This window comes from Lethenteron reissneri, chromosome 51 (assembly GCF_015708825.2).
Source record: "Lethenteron reissneri isolate LAM-NWPU_2019-01 chromosome 51, ASM1570882v1, whole genome shotgun sequence".
In the NCBI taxonomy this organism is placed as follows: domain Eukaryota; kingdom Metazoa; phylum Chordata; class Hyperoartia; order Petromyzontiformes; family Petromyzontidae; genus Lethenteron; species Lethenteron reissneri.
The window spans coordinates 11,906,870-11,919,802 of record NC_083829.1 but is presented as its reverse complement, the minus strand read 5'-3'; the positions used below and the strand labels follow the sequence as shown (position 1 = coordinate 11,919,802).

Genomic DNA, 12,933 nt, shown 5'->3' with positions numbered 1-12,933 from the left:
TCTCTTCGCGTCAACGTATACGAGAACATGCGCTTGTGTCATTTGGATACTCGGACAGCTTTTGGAATAGAGATCTCTACAAACAAAGATGCCCACGTAATTATAAAACAGCCTAGCAGAAGCTGCGAGTTAACACGGGTACATCACGATGCTTGGCAGTGAGTGGGTGGATTACGACAACATTAATTGCCGTCACTAATGCCCGAGGCACTGCCCGAGGTTGGTCCGCAATGGGCGGCGGCACTCTGCTCTCCCACGTCGCCAGCGCTGCGGCCGCTGGAGCAGCCGCTTGTCGTGGTCACCTGCTGTTGTTGTGGAGAGCGAGCGGCTTCACGGAGCCCGTTGTCGCAACCCGCGTAGGTCACATCCCGCCATCCTGGAGCTTCCCAACACGTTGTTCTACGAGGGCGAGCTGCAGGTGTGCGCTGACGAGCTCAAGAGGAACAACTTCTGCCAGTGGGAGCACCTGCCGACCAAGGTGCGCGAGCGGTCGCCCCCCAACAGTGCGGCTCCCCGGGGAAATAACCACGATCAGAGCAGCGCACGGCCCTTCCTGTGCGAGCGCACTGCTGCACGGAGGCCCTACCCATGCTGCGTCGGTCGCGGGGATTGTTTTACCAAACCTGACGATCCCCGAAAGCTTTGTGGATTTGTAGAACCTCGCGTTGTACCCCCGCAAGTCGCACGGGTAACATCCCGCCATCCTGGCGCTCGTATATCTCCAACTCCATGCCCGAACGTTGTCGTGGATAAAATAAACTTAATCACGATCCTCAGCACATTTGTAAACGAGAGTCAAATTTGAACAACGTCCCGTGCTTGCCTGTCCATCGTCGTGGCCGCTCATGGCGCAAGGTGTCGCTCTGGGCACCGTTCTGCTCTGGCACCGAATTGACCGTTTGCCTTCGTGTTCCACACCCTGCTGCGTCACCAGGGCTTCCCCGTCATCTTCCACTCGGTCATCGGCCAGGACACGCGCGAGGAGAACAGCCCGTCGTTCTTCAACGTGGCCGAAGTGGAAGAGGTGGTGTCGTACCTCACGAAGATCCTGGAATCGAGCGGCAAGAAGGGCCTCGCCAAGGTCTCGCCCAAGGAGATTGGAGTCATTGCGCCGTACCGTAAGCAGGTGGGTCTCCGTGCGATGCTGCTCAGTAGCAGCTGAGAGAGTCGGCACAACTGCATCTGCCTTCGTAGTCCACGAGCCAGAGCAGAAATCAGTGCCACCTCCGGTAGTAAAACTTGAGTCATACCAATTGCATGCATGTATGTTGAACTTCTTTCGCACCGTACATAGCCAAGTGTGCTAATCGGAGGTGTATGGCTAATAAGAGAGGATGTATGGCTAATAAGAGCAAATTATTTGATATGAACACCACTAGTTTCAAATGGTTATCACATAATTCACTGGCATTGGCCATATAAAGCAATTGTCACCCAAGGTGGTGCTCTTTCACCCCCCTCCTCCCTCCCTCGCTCCTCACCTAATCTCTTCCCTCGCTCCTCACTTTATCTCTTCCCTCGCTCAAATCTGTCATCTGTCCCATTCCACAAGGCTCCCAGCTAGCTGCACGTGCGAGTTTCACGTTTGCTTGGTAACCCAGGTGAAGACTCAAGAGACCAGGACCGTCTCATGAGCGCGAGTGATCGGGGTGTTATTCTGCTCGGAGGGGATGATGAGTGCTGTGTGTAAACCCATTTGAGTAATTTGTGGGTATTTTTTTTAAATCGGAAAATCGGGACCCTGTCCCCTGCACACAATGGCCTACTGTTGCGAATAACGTCAGGGTATATTTACCATCCAATGCTAAGCAGACGGCGCGTATTATGATGGCTATTGCACCCACTGCAATGATGCTTGTCCTTTGCTCTTTTCCATATTCTGCCACTTGGCAGACTCGGCACTCAAATTGAGCCCCATGTCCATGATGATTGCACTCCGGTGTAGATCTCCAATGAGCAGGGCCCTCCGTAGGAGGGTTCCGGGGCCCGGGGCAAACCCCACCGTGCGGGCGCCCCAACACCTTCAAACTAAACCAGAAGTCTCACATCGTCGAAGCGTGGCCCCCCCAAAGCACGGGGCCCGGGGCGGTCGCCCCGATTTGCCATCCACCCTAGGGATGGCTCGGCCAATGACGACTTCACGCTGCTGTCATCACTGCTTCTACTCCAGTGGCGACCCCTCTCTCAAATAGCACGAATACACTCGCATTAAATTCAGCACGTGTGTGAGTAAAATGTGTTCTTGTGTGCCAACAGGTCCAAAAAATAAAGAAGGCCATCACAGAAGTTGATAAAGAGCTGAGAAAGCGGAAGGATATTCGTGAGCTGAAGGTGGGAAGCAATCCCGACTCATCTGAGTTGCTGTGCAGGAGTTGTGACGTGTCTTCCCAGCCAGCATGGTTGTTAGCATTGAGCACAGGCAGCCAGCGATGCAGCTTTCGCATACAAATGGTCATCAACAATAGTTACAGTCATATTAATATGTATATGGGCCTGTGCAATCATAACGGGGCAGTATAATCTATGTAAAGATTTGTCAATTAATTAATGAAAATGTGTTTTTAAGCTCACGATTCGTGCATTACATAGTACCTATGAGAATTGATTCCTCTAAGAATATATGCACACTGATGATTATGCCAAGTGGTATTTTAAACATATTTGTATGCCTGGCCTTTTGTAGACCAAAAGGTATTTAATTTGATGGAAATTGATGGGACCATCCAAGTCCCCACAATCCAAGACTTTAATCTAGATTTAGAAATAATAATTAACAACAACAACAAGTATTTCAAGGGAAAGGCTACAATTTCATTACATGAAGAAAGGGCCAAGACACACAAATTAGAAATTGTGTCGGGCAAGGAGAGACACTTCCGCCAAAGTTATCCACAAAAACAGAAAATATTTTTATAAAATGTGGGTTTGGGATTGGGAAGACAAAGTTCTGATCAGAATCTGAATCTTTATTTAGACTGCAGGAGGAATCCGATGAGCTATGAAGCTCTTTTTAACAGATCTCCAGTAGGGGCGGGTCAGCAAGCTAGCGGAGTCTGTGTCCGTGGAACTTGTTAGGTGACCCCGGCTTGTGCTGTCTCCACTCGTGGGGCTTCACGGCGGCGGACGGTTTGTGCTGTGCCACTACCTGCTCGTTGGCGGTGATCGATCGGTGGGCTGTGCCGTGTGCTGATCCCAGGTCGGCTCTGTGGAGGAATTCCAGGGGCAGGAGCGCACGGCCATCATCATCTCGACGGTCCGCAGCGACATGAGCTTCCTCTCCTTCGATGAGAAGTTTGGACTTGGCTTCCTTCGGAATCCAAAGGTGACCCCAGCCGCCCGCTCTTGAGCCAGATGCCACTGTTGAGGAAGACGTTTAATTAGGAGTGAAACGTTGTACTCATCAGGAGATGCAGTGGTAGTTCATGATGTTGACCAAGAGGCCATCCTGTGGGTGTAATTTATGAGCTGATAGCTTGAAATAACTTGATTCGATCCCTTGAAGTACCGTGTTTACTTGTGTTTTCTACTTTACTCTTATGATCATCTTGACCAGATCGCCCTCGTCAGACAGCCCATGTAGGTTCCAGTGCTTATGAAGCACTCCAGAACCTTGGCCATCGCCGGGTCCACGTTCTAGGAAATATCCACAAACGGCAAATCTGTTATCTGCAAACTCAAATGGAAAAACTCGGGTTTGCTTCTCGCTTCATATTACCACACCCCGTTCTTTTGTTTAACATTATCCTACACCAACGTGAATATGAAACGGGAAGTTGATTTTATGTCAAATGTATTTTTATAGCGTTATATATAACCGGTACAGTAAATGTATATAGTCAATATAGTGTATGGTACTACACTGTACACTTATATGTAAAAGTTGACCTGAAAATAAAGATGAGGTTAATGGCATACGTGCAGTAAATATTATGCAGTTAAATAAAGAACAAACTAACAATACTTTTAATTACTACAAACGATAATGGTGGCGTGTGTATTATTCTACGGCAGCATTATCATGAGCAGTGTCGTTAGAGTACAGTGCTGTGTTTCATCACGATGCGTACTCTACAGGAATCTCTCGCTCAGCTGATTGGGCAAGCTACAGGGACGCGATTGGCGAACTGTTCCTCAAAGCATTGGCGTGAATGGTCAAATCCGTGGTGGGGAAACCCACGGCCGGTGAAGTTTGAGCCGAAACCCTCTGAGTTGGGCAAGATGTGTCTCCAAATAAAATATATTCTCCTCAGTTTTACAATATCATGTCATAATTGTTTATTTTTTGGCAACGTTGACATTCAGACTCGGAATCTATGCTAACTGGACACCATCCTGAACCAGGGACTCAATCCTCTATAGGCAGTTTGCATAGGCAGGTGATGGCACCACATATGCCTTTTACAATTGCTATAATTAATATTTCAACAGAAATGCAAATATCTCAATATAGAATGTTTGTCAAGTGACGTTAAACTCTCCTTGTATATTTTGTGTCAGCAGTGTTCTTTTCCTGACTTGTTATGCATCATTGTGGAGTATTATGGGTAATAATGTGATTAAACATCACTCCGGTCTGTGTCTGCCCACACAAATACGATGTTATTGTCATCAGCCTATTAAGCTTCCAGACCAAATTTTATCCAGCAGCATTTGTTTAAGCAAGCAAATTCTGGCCTGGTTTTGACCTTCTGGGCCTCATCAGCAGTCAGGCTTGTACAACGCATGTTGCTGGGTTACCGAACGTCATTGGTTAAGGCACTCTTGTCTAAACGATAGGGCCCTGCTCGACCTGAACAGCGACATTGTGCCAGAGCTAAGTGTTGTCTTTGTGGGTGCCACCGGTTTCTCCAACAGAGGTTTAACGTCGCGCTGACCCGAGCCAAAGCCCTGCTGGTGGTGATCGGAAACCCCGTCACGCTCTCCAAGGACCCCAACTGGGAGAGGTGGGGGCTGCATTTGAGACGCAGGACACCACTGGTGGCAAGAGATGGAAGTAGTTTTACAAGTTGTTGACGACCAATTAACAAAAATCCGACATTTTTGGTGGACGCAGCCTTCTTCTGAATGTAATGTACCAGCCTCGGATATCACCTCTCTGGATGTAGAGCTCCCTCTACGAGACACCCAAAAAGCAAAGCCCACAATAACACCTTAAACACAACCCTATCATATCCCATATGCATTAAGACCCCTATATACGTCTCCCCCTTGAGCGTCGTTTCACTAATACGTCGTGACTTTATTATTGAAGCCGCTTCCTGATGCGAGTCGCCTCCTCAACCCACGCGTCGCTGAAAGCTTCGTCTGTTCTCTTTCGTTCCATCGGCTCAGTTTTTACCTCCAAATTTAGAAACGGGCGTTAAGATTATTTGGATGCTATAAATTTACGCCTGAAAAGCGACTTCATTGAGCTATCAATTGTGGCCAGCTCAATGGGTCTTACCTGGTAAAATAAAAATAGTTAAAAGAGTTTATTTAAAATAAACTATACATTGGTAAAAAAAAACATGTGACTGGCGACAGATACAGGGTGGAGACTGCAAACATTCATCTCTCCATGCTTTTATAGTGTTCATCATGCTCTATCCACTGCTGCATGAATATAAAAGTGATGCCTATACCTTACGTATGATCTCTAATCCACGAGCTCCTCTCTCTGCCCATCATTGTAATTCCCAGCATGCACCTCTCCACCCTTGCTTGTTTATCCTTTCCAATCTTTGCACTCTTCGTATTTGCTTGGGTAACATCCATGTTTCGACTCCACGTCACACAGCAGGTAATACGCCGTTACTTTTACGATGTGTAATTCTGAGCACCAAGGCATGTTGAGAATGCACGCATGAGCGTGATTTGTCTTCCTTGTCCTAGTTTCATCAACTACTGTCGCTCACGGGGAGGCTTCATGGGCGTCGACATCCGCGAGGAGGACGAAGACCCGAACGAGATGGATGGTGGAGTTGACGCCGGTACTTCCAATGGCATCAAAGGTAACTTCCGTGGCCTCCTGCTCGCTGCAGCACTCATTCTCGTTCGTAGAACCCTGTAGATAGTCATGTGACTGCATCACTCCCATCATTGGGAGTAATGATGCATCGATTCATCGGTTAAATAGATTCTTGTGCTCATACAGCCATTGAGCTGTGCATGTAAGAATCGATTATTTTCACTTTGTATAAGTTGTGTGCAATTGGTTAACGTGACTGCTGCAGCCGCCAGAGGGAAGGTACTCACCCCAGGAGTTTATTCTTAAGACGACTCGTGACGTATCCATGGCGACGAGCGGTGTGAATCGTGACATATCCATAGCAACAAGCGGTGTGAATCGCGACTTATCCATAGCAACAAGCGGTGTGAATCGTGACGTATCCATGGCGACGAGCGGTGTGAATTGCGACGCGTCCAGTGGCTGCCACTGCGCCTGTAGCCGGGCGATGGAGCTCTCCGTGCCGTGGGGATGTCCCCCAGGACCTTGCCCCTTTGCACCTCTGAGCTCATCGCTCCCCACGTAGCTCCCTCTGGTGCCCACTCCAGACACCAGTGCCCCCTCCTACCCCCCCATGTCAGCTTCAGCTCAGCGGCCGCTCCTTCTCTTCCCCCGTTGTCTGGAACTTCCTCTGCTCCAGCATGCCGACACTGCCAGGCCCGCCCCCTCCTAGCGCAAGGCTCCCCCCCCCCTCTGTCGCCCACCGTCACCTCGCCCTCCCCTGGTCCGTCTTGTCGTCCTCTCCACCATCGTGATGGTGTGCAGCCGGCCGCGAGCACGCACAGGGCCATACCCTGTTTGGAGACGGTTAGGGCCATATTTTAGCACGGAGATGATGGGGGCATGCGGCACGTTTAGAAGATGCCGAGGCTCCACACAATTTGTGTGTCGGCCCAGAATGAGCACCTCTGAGCATTGTGGCTCCCGGTGACTTGGTTAAAATGTTGCAGTTGTTCTAGGGATGCCTAATGTTGATTAGTTGGGCCCATGACAAAAATGCATTACGTCACTGCATTATGCCTTGCAGTTTTGCGACCAATCTCCCGTTTTAATGTGTGGTTGGGGCTGCTTTCCATAAGTTAGAAACGGTTCAAGGCCACGGTTCTTCTCCAGAGCAAATCAAGAGGCATGAATGTGAATGAGAGGTCCCTTGAAGTAATGTGAGAAGCAATAAAGAAGTAACAATGAGCAGTACAAGTTCTGCGATGCCTTCCCGTGCCGCTCGTTGACACGGGGTGACCTATGGCTCACTTGGGAGACTTCCGCTTGCAAATGGACTCTTCTTACAACGTGACACGTACAGGACAGTTAGACTAAAACATTGGAATAATCACTAAAACTGACCACCCTGTCCAAGCACTTCGTATGTATGTTGAACTTTTTTCACACCTTATCAAGCCAACCATGCTCATCGGAGGTGCAGGGGAAGGACAACAAACTCAATAGAAAATGCATTTTTAAAGAAATTAGTTTGTTATTCAGATTTAAAAGTGCATAGCCCAGTGGCTTTCTAATATAGGAAGGAAGAGCGTTCCAGACGGCCGCAGAAGCACATCTGAAAGCACGCGATGCAGTGACCGTCTTTGTTCGATGGCTATCCAAAAGCCGCTACGAGCATGACCAGATTTTGCGTCACGGTTTATGCTCTTTGACGAGAAGGAGCGGTGGTAGTCATGAAATGTGTACGGCGTGTTCTTCTGGTGAGAGCACAAATCCATTCTGTTCTATTTCCTTGCAGGTGGCGACGTGAACGTGGAAGCAGAGTGGAGGAGGGAGCTGTGACCCTGCTGAGTTTCTCTTGCATCAGCCGCGCTGTGAACGTGCGTCCTGTAATGTTGACCCTACAAATAGGTTTCTTAGATCCCTTACGTTATGGGCACGTTTTTTCTGGTTTTATTAGATTTTTATGAGCGTACAATTTGCCGTTGTGAGAAACGATCGAACAATTTTAAACCGATATTATATGGTTTTTTGGTACATTGATCTGAATCAATAATGTGATCTGGTTTGACCACCTGAATGTGAAATTGTAGTTGTCGCTCATCAGCCATACAAAAAATAATAAAATGACAAAGGCAGCCATAGAATGTTGACGCCAGGCGATGTGGTACCTATGTTGAACTTCTGCTGCAGCGTGCGTAGCCAAACGTGCTAATCGGAAATGCACACAACACATTATCTATGAAGTCAAGCAACACCTAAACATCAGTGCTTTAACTCTGTCATACGACGGATGCACCATAACTATTCATCAAAGTCGTCACATGGACAGTCGATGCATGCCTGTGTCGTCAGGCCCTGGAGGTCACTTCTCCGCGTAACGCTTGGCACCATCGCCGCACGCTGTCGGAGCGCCACCTTGCGAGTATCGGCATAAAACGTCACCGCTCGGTCATCCTGGCAGAAGCGGCTTTTCGCGAACCATTGAACAACGAAGGCCATCGCATCAAGCGCGTTCAGATGCATTTCAGCGGCCATCTGGAACGCTCTTCCTTCAGATATTAGGAAGCTACTTGAGCTATGCACTTTTAAATAATCTAGATTGAAAACCAATTTCTTTAGTAGTGCTTTTTATATTTAGGAGTTTGTTGTCCTTCCCCCCCGCACCTCCGACTAGCACGGTTGGCTACGCACAGTGCGAAACAAGTTCAACATACGTACGTACAGCACGGGGAAAACTCCATTCTTCTCGGTTGCTATCTGCAGACGAGCTGGCTAGTGGACCCAACGTTCCGGTTCGCACATCGTGTGCTGCTCAGCACAGGGGTGGCCTGCAACGAACTCGCGGTGTCCCTCCCTCACCGCCACCCCTCGGCGTCGCTCCGCTCTCAGCATTGCTGGGGGTCACAGCCGTTTTCTTGGTCAGGCTGTTCCTTGGCTTGATCGACGATGTCTGCTTTGATTTCCTTGCGTCGTTTGGCTCGCTTTTCGACGACGTTTACAGTGGACACGCGTGCAGGCGTGGCCGTCCACAAAAGCTCGCTCACCCATACATCTTTTTCACACCTTGGCAGTCTCGGCACCCTTATGTCAGTATAAATTCCATCCCTGCAGTATCGTCATTACAGCAGTCTGCTTGAGTTGCCATCCACTTCAGCCATCCTGCCGATGGCGTGACAGTGCCACACGCTTTGGACAGCTGTGAAAAAGAGCTTTACAGCTCATCTGATTCTTCCAGTATAAATAATTGAATGTCATCATGTGCCTTCAAAAACAATTCTCCCATCAAATGAATGCACATCTTTGTTACGAAAAATCTCAAACCTCTTTTAAACTTGAATGTACCTGCTAATTTGCACTGGCAGCAGTGGACGTGTGGCTTACGGGGCTCACGTCTGAGCCAGCACCACCGACTAAACTCTTCGGATTTAATTCCATCGTTCTACTTGAGACCGAACAGCTCTGGAGCACGCAGCTAGCTGACGGTGTGAGGCTGGCCACAGAGCGACTCTACAAATGGGATCGTAGCGTTTGGTTTTATTTGACTCGATGCAGATGTTCTGAGTGGGCCACCGAGTGCCTAGTCAACATCATTCAACACCGCACCAATGAAAGTTGCGTCGGCGTTTCGAGCGGCAATGCCGCCAGGGAAGAAACTCGACGCTTCTTTTTGCGGAAGGCGCCTGTACCCAAACACGTGGGCGTCACCCCGGTGGGGAATCTCGCCTATCGCCCTCGTCTTGCCAGCATCGGCCACAAAGTAACGATCACGGTGAACCCGATCCAAAAACTCACCCCGGGGATATCGTGGGAAACAGCGTAGCTGGAACTCTCCGCAGGGCAACCGAGGCCTTGGCCCAGGCTGCTGCAGGACACTGCTCTGGCTGTGTCTGTCCACGTGGCACCATTGGATCCTCAAATTCACTCCAACCGAGTGGCTCCCGCTGTCTCAAATGATCAGACCATGGAACGTATCGCATCGACCTCGCCAGGGGCTTTACTTCGCGTCTCAGGAAACCCTTGTTTAGAGGCCTTCATAAGAGGCACCAGAAGTACTCTGGCGGTTTGTTTCTCTGCGTGATAATATTATAAATGGCTAATGTGCATCCTGTGTGACACCCCTTGCCCCTGAGGTACAACTTTGTGCACCTGAGGTGCAACTTGGTGCTGAATTCCACATCTGTCCCCGTATTCTGTAATTTTTGCACTTCCAAGTCCCACGCTCACGTTGTGATCCAACACTCACAACAGGTCCAAGCAGAAGTGAATAGACGCATGGCTGCTTAGTTGTGTTTGAAACCGCGCACCTCCGATTCAGCACGGTTGGCTACGTACGGTGCAAAAGAAGTTCGTTGTACAGTACATGCTTACAAAGCACAAGGACCTTGTGGTGTGCAATACCAGGGCGGCACTGGAGGCAAATTCGATATCTTCTCTCCTAATGCTACTGAAGCGTAGACAACGGCCTGACGTCGTTTGTATGGCAAATCAACAACGATTGGCTCATTTGTGGCGATGAGAAAGAAGCCCCCGCAACACGTGCTAGGGCAGGCGGTTCACGCTTCCTGCCCTGGCCTCTTAAAAACACTTTGACTTTTCAGGGCGTCCATCGGTTGAAACCTTGGCCTCTTTTCACAACATTGGGTCGATCTATTCCGCTGGAACACATGGGGTATTCATTCCACTGTAACACATTGCAGATTAGACAAAGTGCATTTGGAGTCCATTGACTTTGTAATGTACAAAATGAAAAATAGGCTATATTGTATCAGATTGCCAACGTATTAGATGTGCTCAGGTGTGATAAATGCAAATAAAATGAATGTATTGTTTGCTTTTGTACTGTTTTACAATTGCGTGCAATAGTCTCGTTGATGAGTCCGCCGTATAAACACGATGTATTCGACACCGGTTTCCTTGACCATTTATTCTCAAGTGGCCAAGTGGCTCAAAGCATGGTTGGGGTGCTGACTCGGCCCATCATCAATTCCATGGTCGATAAAATTAAGTACCAATTTGAGGGAAAGTCAACAGTGGTTGGTCATATGAATAGACTGTCAGAGGTGTATCCCCGTCACTGTTCCAGGCCCTCTCATCCACACCGAGCCTTCTGCTGAACCCAGGGAGCTCTGCTGGATTCAGACCCACAGCTGACAAACGCCTCCGCTGTTTCGTGGCAATTTTATGCGGTGGGTTAATTTGCCCAAGTTCTCCGCGGTGGTGTTGAGCACAGAATTACCGGCGACGAAAACATCGGGTCCCCCTTTCTGCAAATAACGCACCGCTAGAAAACACCAATTCGGGTCAACGCGGTGGCTCTTTCGTCACCCCACTGCCGATATGAACGCCACTGGCACACGAGACTTGTTACCCTTCGAGTTCTCACCTGGGGAAACAACAACAACAACATGTGTCGAGCCACTTCGCCAAACGAGCGACGTCTCGCGTTGCGCTGTGACCCCCGGCCCTGCTGCAGCTCCTCTCGGCTGGGGGAGGGGAGCGTGAACCTGCGTTGACTTTCAGCGGCGCAGAGACCAACCTCGGTGCCGGCACTGCTCCAGTGGGTATTTGGTCTACTCTTCCACACTGGTGGCGGGGAGACGTTACCATGATGTGCGATCAGCTGACCCTGACTGGGCCCTGTATATCTCACGAGATGGCGTGCTCTCACCGTGGTTGCGTGGATTTCTCTCTCGGTCCCCTGGTTTTGCCCGCGGAGTTTAGTTGATTTGGCTGGTGCTATACATTCCCACGTGACAAGGAACTTGGCCTCTAAAACAAACTAACAGCTCCGTGGACTCCACCTGAACACGGGTGCCCATTGCCAGACGATGGGTTACTCGTCGCTGTGGGGACGTTGGCAAACTTTCTGGATCGCCTGACGAGCTCGCAGCAGACTTGGGGTGGCGGTGAAGATGCGACTCGGCGTTTGTCAACGAATGCACGAGGGGCGAGCAATGTTTAAATGTGTACCTTTAATGCGGATTTCATCAAGCAACCATTACACAAAATTACACACACTGAGAGGAAAAGAGCATGCATGCATGCATCTAATCATAAGTCTGTTGTAAAACACCGTTCTGTATTAGCAAGTGCTAACCTGTGTGACTTGTGACTGGATTCACATATGCTTTGGCTGCCGATGAGACGTGTCAGTATGCTGAACATCAAGAGACACGATTGGACGCGCACGCCACAGCAAAACAGAATTGCCATTTAAACAAAGAGTTAACCAGGTAGCGAAAACACACACACACAACCCTTCAGGAGACCCATATTCTCTGGGTCTTTCAGCCAGGTCACGTAGATAACCCCCTTTTCATGATGACGACCGCTTGTGTTGCGATCGAAACGTCGTAGTTTTTTTGTTATTTTCTTTGAACCTACCTACGTGACTTTACCGAAAGACCCAAAGAATATGAATTCCTGCAGCCACGAAAGCTTTAAAGTCAAGATCCCTTCAGGAGACGTGTAATTTACGGTCAAAATGTTTTTTAGTCTTCCGTGAAAAAATATGAAATTACAAATGAAATGAATGGAGGGGGGGGGGGGGTGCCCCGTGTGATGCCCCCGGCTGCCTCGAGCCCTCCTGCGGCCCCGCGCCCGGCGCTGGGTCCCCTGCCCGTGGGGCTCCCCCACGAGGTGGGAGGGGAGGGGGCAGAGAGAGACAACCCTCATCAGTGGCTCCGCGCTCTCGTGCCAGAGGACAAGGGGGGGGGGGGGTGGTGGTGATGTCGAGAGAAGGGTGGACCGTGTCAGGGAATGCGCGTGTCTGTGTGTGTGTTGTTAGTGTGTGTGTTGTTGTTAGTGTCTGTGTATGTCTGTGTGTTGTTTGTGTCTGTGTGTGTGTGTTGTTGTTAGTGTCTGTGTGTGTGTTGTTGTTAGTGTCTGTCTGTGTGTGTGTTGTTGTTAGTGTGTCTGTGTGTTGTTTGTGTCTGTGTGTGTGTGTGTGTTGTTGTTGGTGTGGAGCGGTGGTGTAGCGGTAAGCGCTACGTTGCGCTACGAAC

At 49.4% G+C, this 12,933-nt stretch overlaps 1 protein-coding gene across 2 annotated transcripts in view; it reads left to right on the top strand.

Moving 5' to 3' along the window:
• Positions 1–10,795, top strand: part of MOV10 (Mov10 RNA helicase) — a 39,929-nt gene extending 29,134 nt beyond the window's left edge. For both annotated transcript variants that reach the window (XM_061572923.1, XM_061572922.1), the window contains 7 exons: positions 361–478; positions 935–1,126; positions 2,257–2,331; positions 3,197–3,322; positions 4,855–4,943; positions 5,872–5,990; positions 7,725–10,795. In XM_061572923.1, the coding sequence (XP_061428907.1) occupies positions 361–478; positions 935–1,126; positions 2,257–2,331; positions 3,197–3,322; positions 4,855–4,943; positions 5,872–5,990; positions 7,725–7,768 (763 nt within the window). In that variant the 3' untranslated portion in view covers positions 7,769–10,795. The remainder of the gene's footprint in view (positions 1–360; positions 479–934; positions 1,127–2,256; positions 2,332–3,196; positions 3,323–4,854; positions 4,944–5,871; positions 5,991–7,724) is intronic.
• The last annotated feature ends 2,138 nt before the right edge of the window (positions 10,796–12,933 follow it).